The sequence below is a fragment of the Oratosquilla oratoria genome, chromosome 38 (genome assembly GCF_046742065.1).
Source record: "Oratosquilla oratoria isolate Oo_2021 chromosome 38, ASM4674206v1, whole genome shotgun sequence".
NCBI classification, from domain to species: Eukaryota; Metazoa; Arthropoda; class Malacostraca; order Stomatopoda; family Squillidae; genus Oratosquilla; species Oratosquilla oratoria.
This window is the reverse complement of record NC_134814.1, coordinates 16762969-16790221: the sequence shown is the minus strand read 5'-3', so window position 1 is coordinate 16790221 and position 27253 is coordinate 16762969. Positions and strand designations below refer to the sequence as shown.

General features: G+C 38.1%; 1 protein-coding gene across 1 annotated transcript in view; it reads right to left on the bottom strand.

Moving 5' to 3' along the window:
* MAN1 (LEM domain-containing inner nuclear membrane protein MAN1) overlaps nt 1-27253 on the bottom strand; it is a 79045-nt gene that overhangs the window by 15748 nt on the left and 36044 nt on the right. The window contains exons 2-5 of the mRNA XM_076176063.1: nt 21487-21521; nt 19197-19376; nt 18828-19026; nt 6230-6303 (exon numbers count right to left, since the gene is read on the bottom strand). Coding sequence (XP_076032178.1) covers nt 6230-6303; nt 18828-19026; nt 19197-19376; nt 21487-21521 — 488 coding nt within the window. The remainder of the gene's footprint in view (nt 1-6229; nt 6304-18827; nt 19027-19196; nt 19377-21486; nt 21522-27253) is intronic.

The window sequence follows — 27253 nt, the reverse complement described above, 5'->3', positions numbered from 1 at the left end:
TATTGGAATGGATGAAAGACTTCCTGACTGGGAGGAAAATGAGAATAGTAATTAGAGACAAATTCTCAAATCAGGAAAAAATGATAAGTGGTGTCCCGCAGGGATCAGTACTGGCCCCAATCATGTCCACTTTGGTGATCTTTGAGTTGGTGGGTCATCACTTGTTTCAATTATTATCGGGGCGTGGTCACTGCTATGCCAGTCATCATTTGGTCTCCATCTGAAATCTATTGTGCAGTTGGGGCTAGAAATTGTAAGATCTAGACAAGAGACAGTATCTGTTTGAATATGGTAATGGGTGGGCTCCCCAGTATTCAAAAGTCCTAGATCTTCATATTCTATAATTGAAGCTATAATATTCCCTTCTTGGTTTGTAGTAACATCTCCCCATAGTGGGTGTCTGCCATTTAGGTCGCCCATAATGAGAAACTGTTGTGGGAGTTGATTAATCAGTTATTATTTCTTCCCGGGTAACCATGGTGTTTGGGGGCAGGTAAAGAGAGCATAAGGTGTATTTTCTTTTTAATTGTATTTGAACTGCTACTGCTTGTAATGTTGTATTTATACTAATTGGAAAATGGGGAATATCTCTTCGTACATAAACAAGGCATCCTCCATGACTTCCCGTTTCTATATTATATGGAGTTCTGAAGGATATATATTCTCTTGGACAGGGTGTATGTTCATCCAACATTGTTTCTTGTAAGCATACACCTACTGGAGAATATTCGTAAATTAAGATTTTAAGCTCTTCATACTTTGCTCTAAGTCCCTGACAGTTCCACTGTATTAGTGATGTGAATGTATCTATTTTCTGGGAGAAGGTCCTTTATTCAAGGTTGTTTCTGAGTTTTTTTTGTCTTTATGAGCTTTTTGTGAAGATGGTAGTTTTTCTTCAGTAGCTATTTTGATAGTTTTGGCTTTTGGCTCCTTTATCTTTTTCTTGTAATATATATCTGCTAGGGTTACATTTCTTTGGAATTGATGGAGAGGGTGAGGGTGTTCTTGTTCTTTTTTTTTCAATCTCCATTGAGTCCGGTAGTGATTCTGCCCGAGACACTACGCTGGAAGATGGAGGAGGGTTGGGGGGTTGCCCCTCTTTTTTATATGGAATGTTTTTATGATCAGGGGGTAAGTTATCTACCTTAGTGTTTTGTGTTCTTGCCGAGGTATGTTGATCATCTGGCCCTGGATGTGGGGCTGCTATCCCAGAGGTTGAGGTTTCATTCGCAGAGAAGGGATTTGTTGTATGGGGTGGATTTCTTGGAGTAGTATCAGTATTTGCGGATTCTGCTTGAGGTATTTCGCTAGAAAGTGGTTTATGATCAGGGGGTAGTATATCTGTCTTAGTTCTTATTGTTTTCATCAAAATATATTGATCTGGCCATGAGTGTTGCATTTCTCTAGAACAAGGTGGATTTCTGGAAGGTGGGTTTTTTTTTTTTTTTGTAGGGTTGCACCTCTTTACTATGTGAGGCGTTTTGGTAATCTGGAGGTAGATTATCTGTATTTGTCTTTGGAGTTCTCACCATAGTATGTTGATTATTTGGCCTTGAATGTTGGGTTGCTACACCAGAGGTTGACGTTTCATTTGTAGTGGGGAGATTTGTAGAATGAGGTAGATTTCTTGGGGTAGTAAGAGCATTTGCATAGCTATTTTTTCTTCCTAAGAGTTGCTTAGCATGTCCTATTGAGATATGCTCAGTATAAGCTTTATTTATAGCTGCTGTTTCAAATTTGTATTCTTCACATACTCTATTAACTGGTACATTTGGGAGTATCTAAGCATTGGCTGTGTGTTGGGCCAGAGCAATTACCACATACCTCATTATTCTTACATATCTTTGATGGATGGCCAAATTTAAAACAATTATAGCACTGTAGAGCTTTGGGATGGAAAGGTCTAATTCTCACTCTTTCATTTTCCATTGCTATATGAGTTGGTATATTGTTATCCTCAAAAGTAAGTAAAATCACATTACTGTTTGGGATCTTTTTCACTTTCCAAATAGATGTGGGGCACATTTCTAATATTTCTAGTTCAGTCAATTCATACAAGTCTTTATCATGGATAACTCCTCTTCCATAACTAAAATTTTGGTGAGGACTTACCTTTTCTATTATATCACTATTTTCAACATTCATCATACAGAGCATCTTGGATTGTGTCTTTGATTTGGCATGAACAAGTATTGAATTCTTACCAAAGCTTGTTATATCTCCATTCTTAATGCCACCTACCCTCTGTTGTAGGTATCTATTAAATTTATAGTAATTAAATTTTTCTTCCTTAGCCTTAATTACTATCCACATACGAGGTTGGGGGATTCTTTCTTTTATAGTATTATCTTGATGGTTATCTGAATTCCATTCTACAGGTTTATATACATCTAGATTTTTAGGAACCTTATCTGTTAAGGCTCCTTTGACTAAAGAATTGTACATTTTCAGGGAATTGAAGTTTCTGCTCAGGTTAAAGGCATCTTCATGCTTATCAAATGTTACCCAAGCTTCCCATTTTTTCTCAATGTCAAGAAATTTCATGCGAATTTCTACTATAATTCCAAATTTCCTCAGTGGAGTAGATATATCATCATAGTTACACTGTATTGGAATATCTTCTATGTGCACAACTTTCAATTGTTTTATATTACTATCAGTATTTGGTGGTGTCAAAGAAAAGTCTTTTTTCGAGTCTGAGGTCGTCATCTGTGCTTGGCATTTTTCTGCATCTTGACCGCAATGAGGGTGACCTTACTGGGGGCGGTTCCCCAGTCAGGTGGATGTGTGGCAAACTATTTTTAGGGCACTTTTTCAAGCCCCCTCCCCATGTGGGTTGAGCAGAGTGGATCCTGAACAGGGCTGCTCAGTCATGTGGGTAGCTGCCGTGCTGTGATGTTGCCTCCATCCCATCACAGAATTACTATCTTGCCCACATCGCCTATGTGCAGTTCGTGACTAGAGGTTCCCAGAGATCACCTTCTCCTGCCCCTATCATCACTAGCCATCACCATAGGACTTTTTTATGGTGATTATAAATGAAAAGTTTGACTTATAATGATTGTACATGAAAATTTGTTACCGAGAGGTTTCAAAATTTGGCCATGTCATCAGGAGGGTCAATCATGATAGAATAAAGTGGTAGAAAGTTGGGCGAGGTGGAGAGAAAGTAATGGGTGGGTAAGAAATGCAGGTATAAAAGTCTATTCAGCAACGGTCGAGGCTATGTCGTACTGAGGGTCATGGGTAGTTGGCCCCCAGTATGCTACTGCCAACGGCCATTCCCACCCCCTCCACGTGGAGGCAAGAGCCTGGGGTCGCTCCCCCGCAGAATAGAGCGGCTCCAGGGGGGGCGGAGGAAGAGAGAGGGAGGAGAGAGAGAAGTGGGAAGAGAGAGGAGCAAGAAATGAGAGAGGAAAGAGAGATGAGAGGAAAGAGATATGAGAGAGGAGAGATGAGAGGAAAGAGATATGAGAGAGAGATGAGAGGAAAGAGATAAGAGAGACGAAAGCGATGAGGCGTGAGCTAAGAACATAAGAACATAAGAAATAAAGGAGACTGCAAAAGACCACAAGGCCTACACTAGGCAGCTCCGTATCCATCACCACCTGTCGTCCCCATCCATAAAATTGTCTAATCGTTTCTTAAAACAACTGATAGTTTCAGCGCTTACTACGTGGTTACTAAGTTTATTCCATTCATCGACCACCCTATTTGTAAACCAATTCTTGCCTATTTCCTTCTTAAATCTAAATTTGTCCAGTTTATACCCATTACTGCAAGTCCTGCCCTGTTGTTTTATTATGATGACCTTGTTTGCATCACCCTTGTTATAGCCTTTGATCCACTTGAACACTTCTATTAAATCACCCCGCACTCTGCGTCTTTCCAGAGAGTGTAAGTTTAGGTGCCTAAGCCTCTCTTCGTAAGGCAAATTTCCGAGTCCTTGTATCATTTTGGTCATTCTTCTCTGTACTGATTCTAGTGAATTTATGTCCATTCTGTAGGATGGAGACCAAAACTGTACCGCATAGTCAAGGATGGGTCTAACTATCGCTAGATAGAGTTTAATAATTACCTCTGCACTTCTATTCGTTACCGTCCTAGCAATGAAGCCTAATGCTCTGTTTGCTTTATTTCTGGCGCTAATGCACTGCTTCCTGGTTTTAAGGTCCGGACTCATCAGAACTCCCAAGTCCCTCTCGCACTCAGATTTTTCTAAAAACGTGTCATCTAAGTTGTATCTATTTTCGGGGTTGTGTAGCCCTACGTTTAACACGCTACACTTAGAGATATTGAAGTTCATTTGCCATTTCACCGACCATGTTAACAGTTTATTAAGATCATCCTGCAGAATCTGGGCGTCTTCTCCTGACCTAATTAGGCGTCCTATTTTAGTGTCGTCCGCAAACTTACTATCACTATTTAACCCATCGTCTAAGTCGTTTATATACATAATGAACAATAAGGGACCCAAAACCGAGCCCTGGGGGACCCCGCTAGTAACATTGCCCCACCTAGATTTTATTCCATTTATGGTGACCCGCTGTTTTCTGTTACTAATCCAAGCTCTAATCCATTCTAACACTTTTCCTCCTATGCCATGGGCTTTGATTTTATTTAGTAGTCTCTGGTGTGGCACTTTGTCGAACGCTTTGCTAAAGTCAAGGTAAATAACATCGTAATTTTCATTGTTGTCTGACGCCTTATATACCTTAGTGTAAAAGGATAGAAGATTAGTCACGCATGACTTACCTTTGGAGAAACCATGCTGTGAATCACGAATTAAATTATGCCCTTCAATGTGTTCTCTGAGTCTATTTACTATTATTGATTCAAGCATTTTTCCTATAACCGATGTCAAACTGATTGGCCTGTAGTTGCATATGGTCGATCTATCTCCCTTCTTAAAAACAGGAACAACGTTTGCCTGCCTCCAAGCAGTTGGAACAGAACCAGTGTCTACCGATTTATTGAATATTTCAGTTAACTGGTCGCAGATTTCAAATTTACACTCTTTAAGCATTCTTGGAAAAATTTCGTCCGGACCCAGAGATTTTGTAGCTTTAAGTCTGTCAATCTGCTTGATAACTTCTTCTTTACTAATGCTGATATTAGTTAGGCTATTTTCTTCATCCCCTCTGAAAATCGGATCGCAGTCAGGTACTTTATCTAACCTCTCATTAGTAAACACCGATAGAAAATAATTGTTAAACTCCTCACTCATTTTTTCTTCCGATTCTATCATGACATTTTCATCGTTTTTAATTGGTCCTATTCTTTCTTTATTTTTTGTTCTATAGAGGTGAAAGAAACCCTTTGGGTTGGATTTTGCTTGACTGGCAACCTTGATTTCATAATTACGTTTCGCTGAACGTGTATTCCTTTTAACCAGCTTTGCCATTTCGTTATATCTTGATCTAAGGTGTGATTCCCCGTTTTTTATTTTTACGTAAAGTCCTCTTTTAATTCCGATCTCATGTTTCAATCTGTCTGTCATCCATTTGGGAGTATTACTATTTTTCCGTATTGACTTTAGGGGGATAAATGCGTTTTGTGCATTAATAATTAGATCTGCCAGATTGCTATACATCTCGTCCAAAGTACTGACCTGATTTTTGGGCCGTCGCCCCGAATCGACCTGACCCAAGGCACGCGCATCACTCTCTTTGACCCAGACCTGACCTAAGGTATGCATATTTCTCTCCTTGACCCAGACCGGACCCAAGGTACGCGTATCCTCCTTGACCCACTTCTGACTATCAGCCCCGCAACGAGAATCAAGAATGTTTGAAACGTCTGGATTGTTTTTCGTATTCAATTTCAAATAGGTTTTTATATTGTCAAAGTTTGCTTTCCTGAAGTCTGGTACTTGAACGTTATTTGTACTTTTTATTTTTTCCCAAATAATATTAAATCTTATTTCTTGATGATCGCTAAAGCCTAGACTATCGCCCACTATTATGCTGCTAATTTGGTGCTCATTATTTGTTAGAATTAAGTCCAGGGTATTTTGTCCCCTCGTAGGATCGGTAATCATTTGTTTTAGGAAATTATCCTGCACCACATCTAGGAATTTTTTCGCTTCATGATCTCCTAAAAGAATGGAAAGAGGAAAGAGAGGAGAAAGGAAAGAGATGAGAGAAAGAGAAAGAGAATCAGTCAATCTTAAAAATAAATACAAAAAGTGTTAACAGAATTCTGACAAGATAAATAAATTACAACTAACCTCATGCTTCTCCTCTTCACTTTTTTTCTTGTGGTAACGAAACACAAATATTCCAAAACTTATCAAAGCACAAACTGAAAAGAAATCAAACAAGGGAATTAGTCATACCCACTACAATATTCTTTCTTTTATGCTAGGCCATTCCCTTGTAATGAGGAAAAGGCAATTGGGTATATGTAAATATATTTTTGACTCCCGGACTGGAGTGGGGGTAAGAACATTGCCACATTTCTCCTGTGTTATAAAAGGTAACCGAGTGGCACCTCCTGGATGACAGGTCATCCCTGCAGAGGACAGGATGCAGGGATGACCCGCCATTCAGGAGGTGCCAAGATAGGAGGGAGGGAGGAGGGTGGAGGGGAGTGGAATATATATGGGAAATGAAATGTGTGGGAGTGATTTCTATGCCTTTTTCTTTTTGGCTACCCCCCGTGTAAGGGGGAAAAAAGCCTTTGGTATATGTATGTATGATGAGTGGGGTTGCGTGAGGGAACTGGCAATATTTTATTTATCTATTTATTTTATCTTATCTATTATTATTTTCTTTTTTGCCCACAAAGTGACTTACCAATCTCCTTACAGGGGAGAAAATCCCATAGGCGTATATCCCTTAAAAAAAATTAGAATAAATAAATAAATAAATTAATAAATAATAGATAATAATAATACATACATATACCAAAGGCTTTTCCCCCTTACAAGGTAGGTAGCCAAAAAGAAAAAGGCATATTAACCATTCCCACCCATTCCATCCCCAATACACTCCACTCCCCTCCACCCCCCACCCTCCCTCTTATCTTGGCACCTCCTGGATGACATGTCATCCCTGAGCTTTGTCCACTGCCCTGGGTCAGAGGCAGTGTCGCAAGACACACCACATCCATAGCAAGGCCACTTCATTAAATCAGCAACCCCCCCTCTCTGTCCGCTCATGCAGAAAAGGAGAAGACGGGGAGAAATTCCTTCGGGCTGTGTCAAATTTTTCTCACACATACTACCTCATCCCCCCCCCCATTCCACCTCATGCATCACATCATCCATTTACAACCATTCTCCATTCACCCCTGTCTTCTGTCCTCTCCCATCCTTCCTAAACAGACATTCCCCTCTTCCCCAAAGCCCCTTTCATCCCATCCATCCATCCATCTCATCCTAGATCGCCCCTTCATGTTCACTCCCTCCACATCTGCCTTCCATACCTCTTTTACTAGTCTTTCTTCCCTCATTCTTTCCATGTGTCCAAACCATCCCAATACTCTTTCATCTACCCTATCTCCCAACTCCCTTACCCCCTGTTTTCCTCCTCACCTCCTCATTTCTCACTCTATCCAGCCTAGTAACCCCTATCATACTTCTCAGACACCTCATCTCAAACACATTCAAACTCCTCTCTTATGCTCCATGTTTCTGCCCCATACAGTGCTGTTGGCATAATCACTCCTTCATAAAATCTCCTCTAAGCACTCATTCCCAAATGTCTATTCCTCATTACACCAAGGCATCCATTCCCAAATGTCTATTCCTCATTACACCAAGGCATTTACTCACTTCTCTCAATCTACATTCTACCTCCACCTCCACTCCACCCTTTCCTGCCACATTCGCACCCAAGTATCTAAAACTATCCACTTCCTCCAGTCGCTCTCCCTTAATGCTCACTTCCAGTCTGCTGCCACTTTCACCCCTTGTACATCTCATCAACTTATTTTTACCCACATTTATCTTCAACTTCCTTCTTTCACACATTCTCCCAAACTTTGTCACCAACTTCCTCAATCCCTCCTCTGATCCTGCTACAAGCGCAGTGTCATCCGCAAACAACAACTGGCTCACCTCCCACTTTTCTCCATTTTCTTTAACCACTTCACTCCGGGCCAAAATCTCACGGGCAGCATTAGCTGCCAGATGTACAATGTTGTGTCATAATACTCGCATTATAAAAAATAAAGTCACGGCAGTATCAATTGTTCTCTCTTTCACCCGTGAATTTTGATGACCATATAAAATATGATGAAGCCAGTTTATAGAGTATGGGGGTCACGCAGGTATAACTACAATAAATATAATCAAGACGCCGACATCAGCATCCTCGCGTACCCACTTGCTCCTCATGACGCCTACATAGGCGTCACCATATGGAAGGGTTTAACCATCTTCAATCCTTGACCCACCACCCTTGCATTTACCTTTCACACCATGTATAAGTTGAACAGCCAGGGCGACATAACACATCCCTGACGAAGTCCCACCTTTACCTCGAACCACTCACTCTCTCCATTTCTAATCCTGACACATGCTCTACTACATACATACACATATACCAAAGGCTTTTTTCCCCCTAACACAGGGGGTAGCCAAAAAGAAAAAGGCATAGAAATCACTCCCACCCATTTCATTTACCATATATTCCACTCCCCTCCACACTACTCCCTCTCTCCTATCTTGGCACTTCCTGGATGACGGGTCATCCCTGCATCCTGTCTTGACAGCTCCTAGAAGCTTTCCTCCTATCCTGTATATTTGCAAATAATAATAATAATATACAAATAAATGAATACAGGACCTAAAAGATTATTTAACAATACAGAGGCATGATATTGTTACTTCTGTCCTATGTGCTTGGTCTGCAAGAGCAACTAATAGACACTGACAGTTGCTAGATTCAAAACATGGTCCATGGTGTGCATTTGGAATGGGAGTAAAGTGCCACATTTGGATACATACATCTATTTACATATCAAAAGACATCTACTCCTTCCACCCATTCTACACCAATCCGTTCCCTTCCAAAGTGTTTTTATATGCTTCACTTGTCATTGTTACATTCTGCCTTGTAACAATGCAATTTTCCTTGAAATCAAAAGCTCAAATGCTGGCTGGAAAAGAGTAAAAAGGTGTGTGTGTGTGTGTGTATTTACCTAGTTTTTACCTAGTTGTATTTTGCGGGAAGAGAGCTATGCTCGTAGTGACCCGCAGTTGTATCTTTCCGCATCCAGTTCTTTCTCAAAGTCATGTATGGTTTTGGCATTCACTGTTTCCTATTTCAATTTGTTCCATGTATCTATTACTTTGTGTGGAAAGCCATTTTTTTCAGATCTCTTCTGTAACTGTCTTTCTTATGTTTCTTTTCATGTCCTCTTGTATTTCTTCTGTCCCATTTTAGTAGGTCATCCCTATCAAAGATTTCCATCCTTTTCATCATTCTGTAGATGGTTATCAAATCACCTCTTTCTCTTCTTTGTTCCAGAGTTGATAAGTTTAGTTTGTCCAATCTTTGTTCATATGTCTTGTAGCAAAGTGTTGGTGCCATCTTTTTCAATGCTCTTTGAATTCTTTCTAGTTTATGTAATTTTTGTACTAGATGTCCATAGAGACACTGCGTATTCCGATTTTGGTCTTACCAGTGTAACAAGTATCTTCTTTACCATTTCCTCATCCATGTAGTCAATGGCCACTTTCATTGATTTTATTAAGTTGTAAGTTTCTCCAACTATTTTGTTTACATGTTTGTCTGGTGTCATGTTGTTTGAGATAATTACTCCTAGGTGCCTTTCTGAGTTTACTTTTGTAACTTCCTTTGTACCAATTTTGTATTGACCAGATATTCTATTTTTGCTTTTTCCAAATTCCATTATACTATATTTCTTAATGTTGAAATTCACTTTGTTCTTTATACTCCATTTCTAGACTTTGTCCAGGTCTTCTTGAAAAGATTTGCAATCTTCTTCTGTACTTACTCTCTTCAATAGTTTCGCATCATCTGCAAAGAAGTTCATATAACATTCCACACCTTCATCCATATTGTTTATATAAACAGCAAACATTATTGGAGCCAATACAGAGCCTTGGGGGACTCTGCTTTCCATATCTACCCAATTTGAGTACTTTTCTCTAAGTATCACCCTCATTTTTCTTCTGTTCAAGAAGTCTTTCATCCATTCCAATAATTTTCCTTGTATTCCACCAATTGTTTCAATTTTTCTTAGTAGCTTTCTGTGTGGTATTTTGTCAAAAGCCTTTTGTAAGTCCAAGAAAGCACAGTCTGCCCAACCATCTCTTTCTTGTATTATTTCTATTAATCTTGAGTAAAAGCATATAAAATTTGTAGTACATGATCTTCCACTTCTAAATCCAAACTGTTTGGGGTTTAGTATGTTGTTTTCTACCAAGTGTTTAATCCGTTTTTTTTTTCTTATAACTCTTTTGCATATTTTTGCTATTGTGCTTGTAAGATATACCGGTCTATAGTTTGTTGGATTTTTTTTTATCTCCTCCCTTATATATTGGTACAATATTTGCATTTTCCCCAATCTTGTGGTACTTTTCCTTCTTTGAGTGAGAAGTCAATTATCTTGTGTATTTCATCTGTAAGTTCATCTATACATTCTTTCAATATCCAATTCACTATTCCGTCGGGCCCAAGGTTCTTCATTTGGTCCCTTATTTCTTCCTGTGTCATCGTTATTTCTTTCATTTTGGGGGATCCTTCTCACTGTCCTTCATCCCACATTTGTGAGCTTTCAATTGTAAATACAGACCTAGTGTCTAGTCATTACTTCAGCCATTTCTATATGTTCTATATATTCTTTGTTTCCTTCATGCAGTTTCACTATTTCATGTCTGTCTTTTAGTTTATTGTTTACTTATCTGTAAAATAGCTTAGGTTGGTCTTTGCATTTGTCTATTATATCTTTTTTCATAGTTTCTTTTTTCCTCTCTGCATATATCTACATATTCATTTCTCAGTTTGATGTGTTTGCCATTTAGTCATATTTTTGGGGTCACATGGAGAATTATCACCCCAGAACAGCCACATGAAGAATCATCACCCCATGAGATCCCACCTGAAGAATTCTCACCCCAATACGCCGAGTACCAACAGTGGAATAAAGATTAGGTTAGATTTGGTTAGGGTGAATGAGGGTTATGCTTATTGTCATCAATTTATACAACCGAAGAATCGTAAACCCAGGATGGCCCACATGAAGAATTGTCACCCTAGGATAGCCCACATGAAGAATTGTCACCCTGTCGAAACCTGGGGTGACAATTCTTCATGTGAACCCTTTTTTGTCTTTTTTCTATTTTTTCCAGGCTTTAGCTCTTTATCTTTAGCATCACTACACTTTTTATTATAATGACCCCTTTTCGATTCTGCTTAGGTACATGTTTATCTGTTCCCTACTTATATTTTTCTTTAAAAATATTCCATTTCTCTTCCATCTTTGTTTCACCATTTGCAAATTTTTCCCAACTAGCATTTTTAATTTATTTTCTAAGTTTTACAAAGTCAGTTTTATTGTACATTAATCTTCCTTCTCTGTGTTTCTCATTTCTTCTCACAACAACTTGTTTCTTAAGCTCAAACTCTATTAGTATGTGGTCACTCTTTCCAAATGGTGTCTTATAATTCATTTTATCTACAATTTCAGGCTCAGAAGTGAATAGATCTAGTCTCCATGGTTCTTCGTTCTGTCTATATCTAGTGTTTTCTTTGACCCATTGAGTCAATGTATAATCAATGGTCAGATCCAGTAGGATGTTGCCCCAGAGTTCCTCTCCATCTTTGTCAATTCTTCCCAATTTTTTTCCTTTGCATTAAAGTCACCCATAATTACTATGTTATCTCCATATTTCAGTGTCTCCGTTAATTCATTCTTTGTGTCTTCCAGTAATTTTGTGTGTTCACTGTCAGACCAATTCTTAGTTTTTGAGGGCACATAGACAACTATGAACTTTCTGATTTTCATACTATTTTTGACTTTGTGATCAATTCCATATTTTCTTTACCTTCTGCTATCTTCATTACATTTAAGCCCTTTCTAGTCAATAACATGACTCCTCCCCATTTATCCATTCTATTTTTCGACCAAAGGTTGTATAAACCTTGTCCCACCATACTTGATTGTATAGGACCTTTCAGTTTTATCTCCACAATTTCCATTACGTCTGGTTTCTCTATTGACGGATAGTCATTTAATTTATTCCAGAAATCATACCATCCATGATTGTATATGCCACTTTTAATTTTTTCCTTTCCCTTTTTTTTTTTTTTTTTCCCATTTTTCTGATGTACCATTTTTACAGTCTCAGATCCAGCACTCTCCAAAAAACTCACCCTTTTCAGTCTCCAATCTTTTCTCGTTTTTATCCTTAGCTTCATTTCTCAGGGCCCTGTATTTCTCTATTTCCTCTTCATTCATTTCCTTTTTCATCCACACATTTTTATAGTTTTCACTGTTTGCTAGTTTTGCCGCTTTTGATAGTATTTCTTCAGCTATCATTTGATTTTCATTGGCCTGTAGTTTTTTTCTTTTGAGTATGTACCCATCTTATGCACGTCGTCAATTTCCTTCTCCAAATTCTGCCCCTCGTTCTCAACCACTGTATCTCCTTTGCACTTTCTTTTTCTCTTTGATATTTGTGTACATTGTGTTTTTCTTTGATAACTTAAACCACAATGCATTTCTTTTTGTCAACTGTGTCTCTCACCAAGTCTTCCTTTTCTCTGATTACCTTAATCACTGTTTCCTTTGCATTCTCTTCTTCCTGTTGCTGTACTATTTCTTTGAATTTGAGTTTTTGATTTTCACATTCCTGTTTCCACTGATTTTTTATTTCATTAAGATTAGACTCTGATTGATTCTTCCATCTTTTCAGTTACTACTTGTTACTGTTCTTTTACCTCTTTCTTCAGTTCTTCGTTTTTGTTTCATACCTCATTTTCTTTTCTTTCATTTTCTCTTTTAATCATACTCAGTTCACTTTTTAGATCATTTAATTGTCTTATTATCTCATCATTAGTTCTGCGTCAGTTTGATACTTCAAATTGTAAAGCTTTGTGGTCTAATTTTAAATCAATCAGCTCTTCTGCCAAGTTGCTGATGTCTCGATTTCTTATTGCTCTGCTAATCCTAGTATCTTTTGATGTCCATAGTTTTATCCATTACTCCCCCTTCCCTCCTAAATCTCAAAAATAAATCAGAATCATACCTGTAAGTCATCTTCAGAGTTATACTAATACATGTCTTCTTTGGGATCACTCCCAGTGGCGACTCCACTCTTGTCATATTCAATCCCCCCTTAGTTGGCTCGTTGATTCTTTTTTTCATCACTGCTACCCTTCATTCCATGCTAAAAACTATGTTTTCCATGAACTGGATTGGATACGTTACTGGTCACACGAAAACATATTGCTACATACCGAAAATGACAAGGCGTTTTTCCTGATTCAGCAACAAAGTGCTAGGTCAGAGCTTGATGTTTGTAACTCCTTCCTCTATGGTATGTGTGTGTGTGTGTATGGGTATTTACCTAGTATTTACTAGGCTGTATTGTACAGGAAGGGGAGCTATGCTTGTGGTGACCTGTTTTTGTATCTTGCAAGATCAAGTTTGTTCTTGAATTTTTGTATTGTGTTTGCACACACTATTTTTTCATGCAATTTGTTCCATATATCTATCACTCTGTGTGGAAAGCTGTTCTTTTTCAGGTCTCTTCTGTAGTTATCTTTTTTAGTTTCGCTGCATGTCCTCTTATTTTTCCTCTGTCCCATTTTAATAGGTCCTCTCTATCAAGGCATTCTTTACCTTTCATAATTCTGTAGATGGTTAGTAGGTCACCTCTTTCTCTGTGTTCCAGGGTCAGCCAGTCTTTGTTTATATGTCAGGTTTGAAAGTGTTGGGGCCATCTTTGTCGTTCCTCTTTGTATTCTTTCTAATTTTCTTATATTCTTTTTTTTGTACTGGGTGACCATATCAGCACTGCATATTCCAGTTTTGGCCTTATCAGTGTTTGTAATATTTTCTTAATCATTTCCTTATCCAGGTATTTAAAGGCCACCTTTATTGATCTCAGCAAATTGTATGTTTCTCCGACTATTTTATTTATATGTTTATCCAGCAACATGTCTTTTGTGATGATTACTCCCAGGTCCCTTTCAGAATTTACTTTCTTTACTTCTTTTCCATCAATTTTATACTGTCCTGATATTCTCTTCTTGCTTTTTTCAAATTTAATTATACTTCACTTCTTGATGCTGTATTCTACCTCCCATCTCTTGCTCCACTCCGAGACTTTGTTCAGATCACTCTGCAATGAGTCACAGTCTACTTCAGAGTTTATTCTCTTTAAGGGGGTTAACTCTCATTTCGGTGAAAAATACTCGATTTTGTCAAACTTCGTGTGTGGACTGGTGTGGTGTCCCTGAACACCGTGGGACTGGTTTCCAGACGTATAACGCCACCCTTCTCAGGTAATGGCGGGTTTAATGGGCCAGAGATTTAAAAGTCCGCCCGTCAGCCACGCCCCTTTCTTTGCTATGGTTTGTTTTCCTTGTATTTTGTCGGTTTTTTTTTGTTTTGTTTTTTTGAGAATTTTATACTCTGATATTGTTGTACGATAGGTTAGGCAGCAGTCACCACACTCAGTGCGATCGAAAAAGGGTTCAGCGTATGCGTGCGTAATTTCTCCACGTGCTATCCTGTTTTATACATTTCTTGTTTATAAATTCACTACTCCATAACTAAATATGTCAGATGTGATAGTTGCCGAAGTATTTTGCTCCATTCTGAACCTGAGAAGTGCAAGAATACTCACCTTAGCAAAGGGTTTGTAATGCATGTGTACCATTCATTATGTGAAGGATATGAAAGGTTAGGATTGTCACGATTCTCAGCTGGCATGGGTACAAAAGAAATGTAATGAACATCTACTGCTTACTTCCCAGAAATGGTCAAAGGATTATATAAGTAGATATGTGCATTTGATACTCTTTGGAGGCACTTTTATGGAGTAGTGAATATATAAACATAAAAATGCTATTTTCTCAAAACTAGTTTTTTCGCACAAAAGTAACTATAACTTCATGTGTAAATAAGTAATTTTGATCATTCTTGTTGGAAAATGATCGTGATACTTATATCTAACAAAACTAGTAAATTCATTCTTAACCTACTTGATATATATTTTTGACAATTTTTTAAAGTTGTGATTTTTTTTTTTTTTTTTATAATTTGCTGTAAGGCTGACTTTCTTTCTTTTTCACTTGTAATTACGAGTATACTAGTTTAGGTACATCTGGATGTCTACTAACTGTACATCAAAGGAAATCATTATTCTCCTCATACTTTTGGAAAAATAAACGTTATTTAAAAAATAACTCAAAATTGCAAGTAAATCGTCTGTGTAAACATTTCTTAATGGATTTCAATGAAATTTCTGTCACAGATGCATCCCATTTCCCTGCACATTGTGTTAAATTTCCATTGTCTTACATAAAAAGATAAGGTTGGGAGGACCAGAAATGCATAATCCAATCGAGCGAATCACCAAAATGAGAGTCACCCTTAATAATTTTGCATCATCCGTAAAGCAGTTCACCAAAATTTCAATGCCTTCATCCATGTCTTTATGTATATAGCAAATATTATCAGAGCTAGTACTGACCTCTGTGGGACGCCACCACTCATTTCTTCCCATTTTGAATATTTGTCTCTGAGCACCACCCTCATTTTTCTTCCCTGTAGGAAGTCCTCCATCCAATTCCTATTGTTTCCAGTTTAAATAGTAATTTTCTGTGGTACCTTATCAAATGCCTTTTGTAAGTCCAGGAAGACACAGTCTGCCCAACCATATCTTTCTTGCAATATATCTATCAATCTTGAATAGAAACAAATTAAATTAGTGGTACATGATCTTCCTTGTCAAAATCCAAATTGCCTGGGTTCAGTATATTATTCTCCTCCAGATATTTTGTCCAACTATTTTTGATGATTCTCTCACAAATTTTAACTATTGTACTAATTAGGGACACCGGTCTATAATTTGTTGGGTCTTCCTTATTTCCCCCTTTATATATTAGCACTATATTGACATTTTTCCAATCTCCTGGTAGTTTTCCTTCTTTGAGTGAACATTCAATTATTTTGTATATTTTTTCTGTTAGTTTGTCTATACATTCCGTCAGTATCCAGTTTGCAACTCCATCTGGGCCATGTGATTTGTTAATGTCAAGCTTTAATATTTGATTCCTTATTTTATTCTGAGTAATATTTAATTTCTTCAATGGAGGAAATCTTACTTCAATTCTTTGATCATAGTTTTGTAGATTTTTTTTTCCTCTTTGTTAAATACAGATTTGAAATGATTGTTCATAATATCTGCCATTTCTATATCTTCTGTGTATTCTCTGTCACCTTGACGTAATTTAAGTATTTCCAGTTTATTTTTTGGCTTGCCGTTTACACATCTATAAAATAATTTGGATTGACCTTTACATTTGTCTATTAGTTCTTTTCATAATTTCTCTTTTCTTCTCTATGTATTTTTACATAACCATTTCTTAGTTTGGTGTATATTTTCCATTTCTCTCTCTTTTTTTTTTTCACCTTTTCCAAGCTTTATCTCTTCTGTATTTCACCTCACTGCACTTTTTATACCAGGATTTTATATATACCCTTTCCTGTTTTTGTCTAGGTACATACTTATCCACGCCTTCATTCTAGATTTCCTTCCAAATTGTCCATTCCTCTTCCACCTTTGTTTCTTCATTATCAATTTTTTTCCAATTTGCTTCTCAAAAGAATTTTCTAGGTTTCTCAAAATCTGTTTTGTTGTACATTAGTCTTCCTTTTCTGTGTTTTTTGTTAATTTCTATATTTGTTTCTTCATTAATTCTAGTTCTATTAGTATGTGATAACTTTTTCCAATTGGTGTCTTGTATTCAATTTTATCCACAATTTTGGGTTCTGATGTGAATATCAAATCCAATCTTGAGGGTTCATTGTTATTTCTATATCTGGTGTTTTCCTTGACCCATTGCATCAATGTGTAATCAATGGTCATTTCCAGTAATATGTTTCCCCAGTGATCTTCTCCACCTTTCACAGTCATTTCTTCCCAACATATTTCTTTCAAGTTAAAATCACCCATAATTACCAGATTTCCTTCTTTCTTTAGTATTTTCTTTAGTGTTTTTCTTGTGTCTTCCAGCATTTTGGAGTGTTCACTTTCATTCCATGCATGAGTTTTAGGTGGGACATATATCACTACATACTTTCTATTTTTCATATCTCTATCCTCAACTCTTATCATAACTCCACACTGTTCTCTCCTTCTGTGATTTTTGTCACATTTCGGCCTTTCTTGGTTAGCAACATTACTCCTCCACCCTGCTTTGTTTCTCTATTTCTGTACCAACAATTATATAATCCTTGGCCTATACTATTTGGTGGTAATGATCCTTTTAATTTGGTCTCCACAATCCCCATTATATCTGTTTTTTCTTGTTCCAGATAGTCAATCAATTCATCTATTCCTGATATCAATCCGTCTATGTTGATATATGTTATCTTTTTTTTCCTTTCCTTCCTTGTCTTCTTTCTCCTGCATTTCCTTTTCCCTTATGGACCATTTCCTCAGTCTCAAGTCCATCACTCTCCAAAAAACTCCTTCCTTTCATTTTCTGTTCTTTTCTCATTTTTTTCCTTAGCTTCTTCTCTAAGTGTTTTTTCCTTTTCTTTTTCCTCATCACTCAGTTCCTTTTTTTATCCATAGATTTTTGTATTTTTTACTTATTGCTAATTTTCCTACATTTGTTAATATTTCTTCTGCTATTCTCTGTGAATTGAGTTTTACTTTGAGAGGTCTATTCTTCTCTTCAGAATATTTGCCCATCCTATAGATCTCTTCTATTGCCTTTTCGAGTCCTTGGCCCTCCTGTATTTCTTTTAGTATTTCTGTCACTATATTCTTCTCCTCTTTTTCCCTTTGGAACCTTATTAGACCATGTTTTTCTTTGATACAATAGATTACAATACATTTTTTTTTTTTTTTTCTGTGTCTCTTACCCAATCTCTTTTCTCCTTCATTACTTCTATCACTGTGTCCTTTGTACTTTCATTCATTTGTTCTTTGACTATTTCTTTAAATAGTATTTTTTAGTTTTCTTTTTTCTTTCGTCTGGTTTTTTATTTCATTCATGTTTGATTTTTTTTATATTTTCACCAACTTTCATTTTTATTTGTGTCTTCATTTTTCATCTTTTATCATTTTTTACTTTAGCCAGTTCCTTTTTCATTTCTTCCAATTCCCTAACTAATATGGCATTTTCCTTCCTCAATTCACTCACTTCTTTATATAATTGGTTATGTTCCCTTTTCCATTCAACAATATCCATTTTCATTTCGAATATTTCTTGGTTTATTAGTATATTTTTTAGGTCAATACCTCTTTCTGTTCTGAATCCATGGAATAATTTGCCTTCATATCTGGGACGTTCAATATTACATATTTTCTTTCTAACCACTCCCAAAGGTGTTTCATACTTACTCATATCCAGTCTTCTTTTGGTTGTCTCTGCATATGTCTGTTTATCATCCATTTCCTTTCTTTTATCTATTCTTGTTAAACTTAAATCACTGTACCACTCGTCATGCCCACTTCCGATCTGTTTACAACTAGGTAAATCGCCAATTTTCGGTCGAATAATTGCTAGGTTTAGTGCTAGCTCATGGAACATTCTCAGGCACATCTGATTCATTCAACTGTCACTGTGTGTGTGTGTGTGTGTGTGTATCAAATCAGTACAGAACCTTACCAAAAATGGAGCCCATTATCATGTACAAAAGGTAGTGGAAAGCAGCAATGACATGACACAACAATTGTTTGGATTCGGCAGTGGTTTCAAACCCTATGAGCATCCCACCAGAGTCTCGTACTGCCACCAAACCCCAGTGTCTGTTGAGGTCACCAAATTTTCCTAAACCAACAAGGCCTTCCTGTAAGTCTGTTTCCTCCTGAAAAGAAAATAAAGCTTTCCATCAGTGAAATGTGTGGCAACTATTATTACTGACACTATCACCAATACTACCAGCATAAGGTCATGTTTTTAGTTAAACCAAATCATCTGGCATCTACAAATTCTCCAAAAGTAATATCAAATCAGTGAAGGGGTTTAACTACTCACCATATTACTGTCCTGTGTGAAGAAGACTTGTGCTTCTTCCAAAGTTAAATGTCTGATTGAAGTTTGTCCACACTCATAAAGTCCAGCTCTCTCTAAGAGTCTTTCTAAGAGCTGTTTTAATTTTCCAATCATACGCTGCACACTGGATAGTTCTCGCAAACTCAGGCAGTGACCATTGTCCTGCAACAATAAAAATCATAAACAAACCTGAACTGTTCATGTGTTACTTCATAAGCAGTGTTTAGCAGAGGATATGGAGTAAACTAACTAAAATACTGGATGACTAAACCCATGAGTTTGCCCATCGGCTTGTCTCTGAGAGGATCTTGCAAAAATATGTAACAAGTTTTGTTCCAACTTTGAGCCTTCAGTTAAGAATGATGTTTTTTAATTACTTTTGGGTTGTCATTTATCATGACTTCCTCTAAACTTTGAAGGAGAAATTAAGGAAACAAGAATATACAAGTTTGCTCCTATCTTCAAGATTTTTCTTAATTACAATAACTTATTTTTAGCTAGACATCTCAAAATTGCTCAGACCAAGAATACCAGTTGTATGGTCCAATTGGATCTTGATCTGAAGCATGTTATTTCTTACAATACCCATGAAAAGGACAACATATATATATTATATATATATATATATATATATATTTTTTTTTTGGAAGGAGGCCATTTATGATGCATGCGTTGTTGAAGTCAACAGCTGCGATAGCATTATTATGCTTGTAGAAATGCTTTTCTAAGTTGCGCACCAACTAAATAAATAACGTCATACCACATCGACTAGACAACTTTATGCGTCAACAGGAACAACATTTAGCTACACAAAATTTAAAACTCTTTTACAAGGGTACTATATCTTCATCCTATAAGGATGACGAAAAAGCCCTCAGGAATATAATCTACAAGAATGTCACACCCACCGACCCGGCTTTAAAAATTGACCTCGTCATCTACTACAAGACACGGAAGACATCCAACTTGGTCATAAAGAACAGCTGCCTACCCAAGACAAGTGATATGCAAGAGGTGAATACTGTGTACGAACACACATGCTCCAGTGGCAACTGCAGTCGCCCTAACTCCAAGTACATCGGCGTAACCACCACAACACTGTCGAAGAGGATCTCAGCCCATTTGCAGGACAGCGCCATAAGGAGGCATTACCTGTACGAACATGGGCTCGTACTCAAATGGCACCACATGGAAAACAACACCACCATCATCGAGAGAAACAATGACACCAGACGACTAAGAATGACAGAAGCGGTGCTCATTTTCAACCAAAAACCCGCTATCAACATCCAGCAATAGCCCGAAATGTCTTTACCAACCAGAAGGCAGAGAATGATTCCCGTGCGCTGATTGGCTGACGCCACCGCCCCGGGCGCTGCCCGGTGATCCACTCCCCACCGCTATATACCGTCCCAAAGCCACTTAGATTCATTCTCCGTCATCAATTTGACCAGCCCACACCTCCTGAAGATGGCCAGTTAAGGCCGAAAGACGTCTCAAGAAATATACACCATGGACTTCAGCAATCTGCTTAAGAACCTGCTTCCAGACGACCGCACGTTGGTGTGCAACTTAGAAAAGCATTTCTACAAGCATAATAATGCTATCGCTGCTGTTGACTTCAACAACGCATTCATATATATATATATATATATATATATATATATATATATATATATATATATATATTGTCAATAAATATATCTTTGGGCTTGTTCTAAACACCATCAAACTGCTTAGCAAACTGGTCAAAAGGAAAATTAGATATTAACTTGGTTCCTAGTAACATCTCCTAAAATTATTCAACTTAAATTAGCCAGATTTGAATATGTACATTTTGAAATAATAGGGGGGGGGGGAAAGCTTGGTTGTTATAGCCAAAAATTTAATATATCCAACTTTGGGTCAGTTTAAGAGATGGAAGTTTGGTATACACTGTCCAACCAGCGTACAAGTTACAGTAAACCCTTGATATATATAATAAGGGGGAAGGCTAGGTCATTATTGCCAAAAAATACATACTGTACATAAATATGTATTTGAATTTTCCATGTGCCTGCCATCCATAATGAACCTTGCACAGCATATACCATCCTTGTTTGTTATATAAAATGAATGGTCACTAGGTCTCACTTGGGTTGACAGAGCCAAAATTTGGAGTAATAAAGTTTAGTAGTGATTGTGCAATATATCATAAACAGTGGTGAATGATCTTATCTTATAATAATAGCAATAATAATAACAACAATGATATTACTGAAACAATTCTTACCTCTCTTCCTTCTTCACAAACAGGAAATCTGTTTTCTGAAAAGAACAAAAAAGAAAACAATATACCTCCAAGTTCTTACAAAGGAGACAAACAAGTCTATTTCTACATCATTAATGTAATTTAAGTGTGTCTTGCTGCATTGCTTCTGACTCAGGCAGTGGTCAGGTGACAAATGTCCCTTCATCTACAAGGAGCCAAGATAAAACAGAACCAATGAGTGCTGGATGGGTGTGGGATGGGTGAAGGGGAGGTGCATGCCTTGGCTCACTTCCCTTATGAGGGAGAAGAGGCCTTTTGGTATATGGATAGATTAATGTAGTTGTTACACTGTCTGTCAAAAACAATTTCCTTATTTCATAAGCAAGTTTACTCAACTGCACACATACCAACATTTATACCTGTGTACACCATCTAAGTTCCTGACTTGCCTCACTATGTCCAATGTCATAGGTGGCCTTGAGTTCAAGAGTATTCTTTTCATGTACTGTATCACTCCTGCCATCTGATCATTCCATCTTGTCTGGGGAACTGAACACTTTCTACCACTGAAAAGTAAAATGTTACTGGTCTTCTAGTTAAGTTTAGCTGGCTTACTGGCTTCCCTATAAAGACTTGTTTAAACTAATCAAACCCTTCAATACTGGCCACCAAACTCAACACTCCACCAAAAGCCAATGCGGAATAAAAGAAAAAAGAAAACACACACACAAACCTAGTAAGAACCACACTAGCACAACTTAAATCAGGGCACCATCCAGCATTGAAGCTATCAACACAAAATAGGACTGGGCACACATTCAAACTGTCCCTGAGGCAACCACCACACGTGCAACACTAAACATCTCATACTAAAGTGCCCCACACTAACAATCCCTAGACAATAACACAATATGTTTTTCCTGGAGGTTGTTGCTGGTTACCTGAAGGCCATGGGTCTTCTGCAAGGGAGACCAACGGCAAGACTGATTGGTTGAATGACCTAAAGTCTGCCATCTATTTATGTAAGCATATCTAATGAAGTTGGTAATGTTTTACCTTCTAAAGGTAAAAACTATTTGCCAGAGTTGGTAAATGTAAGGATTGCTGGCTACCATTTAAAGAACATTACATTCATTGAAAAATATTTAAATGAGTTCTGTTCAGAAACTTGTGATAAATTGTGTTTTTAGTAGTCGATTATTGCAATTAAATTTACTGTAATTTCCCCATGATACAACTGAAAAAATTACAAAATATTCTAAATAGAGCTGCAAGGCTTGTTAAGGGTATTTCACAGAAATAGGATTACAAGTAGAGAAGAAAAGGTCAAAGGTGCAGATGGAGAGATGATAATGGAAGAGAAGGCAGTAAGGGGAAGATGGGCAGAATATTTTAGGGAGTTGCTAAATGTGAAGGAGGATAGGGAAGGAAAGATTGCTGCAGTGGGTAGTGCGAAGAAAATGAGAGTGATGAATGAGGAGAATGGAGGAGAAATAAGGAAGGATGAGGTGAAGGTAGTTGTTAAGATGATGAAAGCAGGTAAGGCACCTGGTATGGATGGATGCCATGCAGAATGTCTGAAAAAAGGAGGTACAGTGATGGTGGACTGGTTGGTGAGGTTATTTAATGTTTGCTGGAGAGAGGGTAGAGTGCCAGAGGACTGGAGGAGTGCCTATATAGTTCCTCTTTACAAGGGAAAAGGGGACAAGTGTGAATGTAGTAGTTTCAGAGGGATTAGCTTGTTAAGTGTAGTTGGGAAGGCTTATGGGAGGATCTTGATTGAGAGGATTAGGAGAGGAACAGAGGGTTGGTGAGGAACAGTGTGGATTTAGGACAGGTAGAGGTTGTGTAGATCAGATCTTTGTGGTAAGACAGATATGTGAGAAAGCTATAGGAAAGGGGAAGGATGTTTTTTGGGCTTTTATGGATCTGGAAAAGGCTTATGATAGGGTAGACAGGGAGGCCTTGTGGAAGGTTATGCAGATATACAGGATAGGAGGAAAGCTTCTGGGAGCTGTCAAGAGTTTTTATGAGAGTAGCAGAGCTTGTGTCAGGATTGGAAATGGAGAGAGTTAGTGGTTCGAGGTAAAGGTGGGACTTCGTCAAGGATGCGTTATGTCGCCCTGGCTGTTCAACTTATACATGAATGGGGTGGTGCGAGCGATAAATGCAAGGGTAGTGGGTCAGGGATTGGAGATGGTTAAAGAAAATGGAGAAAAGTGGGAGGTGAGCCAACTGTTGTTTGCAGACGACACTGCGCTTGTGGCAGGATCGGAGGAGGGATTGAGGAAGTTGGTGGCAGAGTTTGGGAGAGTATGTGATAGAAGAAAGCTAAAGATCAATGTGGGTAAAAGTAAGGTGATGAGATGTACAAGGGGTGAAAGTGGCAGTAGACTGGAAGTGAGCATTAAGGGAGAGCGACTGGAGGAAGTGGATAGTTTTAGATAATTGGGTGCAAATGTGGCAGGGAAAGGTGGAGTGAAAGTGGAGGTAGAATGTAGATTGAGAGAAGCGAGTAAATGCCTTGGTGGATTAAAGAGTGTAATGAGGAATAGACATTTGGGAATGGATACTAAAAGGAGACTGTATGAAGGAGTGACTGTGCCAACAGCACTGTATGGGGCAGAAACATGGAACATAAGAGAAGAAGAGAGAAGGAGTTTGAATGTGTTTGAGATGAGGTGTCTGAGAAGTATGATGGGGGTTACTAGGCTAGATAGAGTGGGAAATGAGGAGGTTAGGAGGAGATCAGGGGTGGAAAAGGAGCTGGGAGATAGGGTTGATGAAAGAATATTAGGATGGTTTGGACACATGGAAAGAATGAGTGAAGAAAGACTAGTAAAAGAGGTGTGGAAGGCAGATGTGGAGGAAGTGAACATGAAGGGACGTTCTAGGATGAGGTGGATGGATGGGGTAAAGGGGGCTTTGGGGAAGAGGGGAATGTCTGTTGAAGAAGGACGGGAGAGGACAGAAGATAGGGGTGAATGGAGAATGGTTGTATATAGATGATGTTGTGATTGCATGAGGTGGAATGGGCAGGGGGATGGGGGGTGAGGTAGTACAGGTACTCCTCGTTTAACGACGACAATTGGGACCAGCACGCTGTCGTTAACCAAATTAGTCGTTAAGCGAAAGTGTATACATATACGTACATGTACTGTATGTACAATGTCCAGCAATACATTTATCTTTATTTTCGTGTATTTTCCCTCTTTTATACAGTACATTAAAGCTTTATTTACTGTTTATTTACGGTGGTTGAGTTCCTAAAATTACCGTGTATGACCAAATCCGCGTATGCTGACATTCCATATTGAATACCGGGGTATTTTTTTAGTTTCGACCATGGGCGCAATATAGCAATAGAAAATTAATTAATAATTTTGTAAATTAAAATGTATCAACGTAATATGCAATTTTGTGGGCGGAAATGAAGGTAAAAAATACCTTGCTACAAGAAAATATGCTAATGAACGAAGTCGGTAGCATAGGTTCGGGACGCCATCTTGTCGTCTGCCTACGTCTCTCACGACGACGACAATGGAGACGAGCCGGATGACATTCAATTTGCAGGTAATGATTTATTAAACACAGGTTAGGTTAGACGAATTAATTTATCATCCTTTCATTTCTTCGACATCGGCATGTATTATAACAAACATGGTGCACCATTCGTCCAACATGACTTCGTTACTTACGAAATCTGTTTTAGCATTTTTTTTTTCATTTCTGCTCACAAAATTGCATATTACGTTGATACATTATAATTTACAAAATTAATAATTAATTTTCTATTGTTATATTGCGCCCATGGTCGAAACTAAAAATTTACCACTAACGGTATACACTGTACCCCAGGTAGTTTTTTCAGCTTGCAGGATGGTGATGTAGACCTAAGCTTCAGAACACTTTACCTCACAGCTAATATCCACCGTACAAGTTCATTTATAACATCATACAAATTTGCCTCAGCCAACTTAATTATCGTACACGACGTCGTAACTTCGGGAGATTTACGTTAAACGACGTCATAAAGCCCGTCGTTACTCTGAGTTGTCCTTAACCGAGTAGGTCGTTAAATGAGGAGTACCTGTATGTGTGAGCAAAATTTGACACAGCCTGAAGGGATTTCTCCCCATCCTCTCATTTTATGCAATGGGGGGACGGAGAGGTGGGGTCGCCGATTTAATGAAGCGGCCTTGCTGTGGATGTGCTTTGTCTTGCAACACTGCTTCTGACCCAGGGCAGTGGACAAGGTGCAGGGATGACCCGTCATCTAGGAGGTGCTAAGATAAGAGGGAGGGTGGAGGGGTGTGGAGTGTATTCAGGGATGGAATGGGTGGGAATGATTTTATGCCTTTTCTTTTTGGCTACTCCCCTTGTAAGGGGTAAAAAGCCTTTGTTTATGTATGTAGGATTACTCCTAACTCTGCCATAGGAATGGTGTTAACCAGTACTATGCCGGTCCCAAGCCCGGACAAAAGAGGAGGGTTGCTGTGACAGGTCTAGCAAACCGGCAGTGTAAAACATTTTTTGCTCGAGAAATGCATAGGCAGCCTTGGAACAGACGGATACACAAGTTGATGACCCAGAAAGAAATTGGACAAAGGACAAGGAATACTCTAAAAATCGCAACAATCAACGTTTCTACACTACGCGGGAAAGAAGAATAATTAGTAACTTTAATGGAGGAAAGGAAAATAACAATACTTGGACTTTGTGAAACCTGTTGGAGTGGATCTGGAAGAAGAGTGCTCCATCATGATTTTCAATTAATTTATAGTGGAGGTAATGTAAATAAACATGGTGTGGCAATCCTCATCTCACCAAACATCGTAGCTAGAATAAAAGGCACAAATCAAATCAATGAAAGCATTGTACCGGGTAAGTGTCTCCTTGAAAATGGACAAAGGAGTTCTGAAAATAATACAAGTATACACACCCCAACAAGGAAGGACAGCTCTGGAGAAAGAGGAGTTCTACCAGGCATTACAAGATGAGATGGACTTAACAAACGGAGACACCGTTATCATGGGTGACTTAAATGGCCACGTCGGGGTGGACAGGGACGGATATAACAATGTTGTGGGTGCTTTTGGGATTGGAGATAGAAACAGAGAAGGGGAAAGACTACTTGATTTCTGTGTTTTGAACAATCTCGCTATAATGAACACATATTTTAAGCACAAAGACGAGCACAAGTGGACATGGTATCGTTGGAATTATGAGAGACAGGAATATACCAATAGATCAATGATTGATATGATAATAACCAATAATAAAACTATCTTCAACGATGTCAAGTCGATACCTTCACTTTCATGTGACTCCGATTACAGAATGGTAATAGGAAAAATAAACTTCATACAACCTAAAAGTGTCAAAGGACCAATACGAAAACGTTTTGCAACTGAAAAGTTAAGCGACCCAGAAGTTGCATTACAACTTGCCCAAAAAGTGGAAGAGAATTACATAGATCCTGATACATGGGATATAAAAGTTGAATGGAATAAGTTTAGAGATGGCATAAAGAAAGCATGTGAAGATGTTTTACAAACGAAAACAACAGGAAGAAGAAAGAAAAAGAATACCCCTCGGTGGAATGAAGAAGTAAAAGAGGCGGTAAGATGGAAAAATAAAGCCTTTAGAATTTGGATGAAGACAAGAAGGCCTCAGGATAGGCAAGAATATGTCTTTAGGAGAAATGAAGCAGAGACTATAAAAAGAAAAGCAAAGGAAAACAGCTGGTTAAAGATTGGAGAAGATCTTGAAAGAGATATGAATGGGA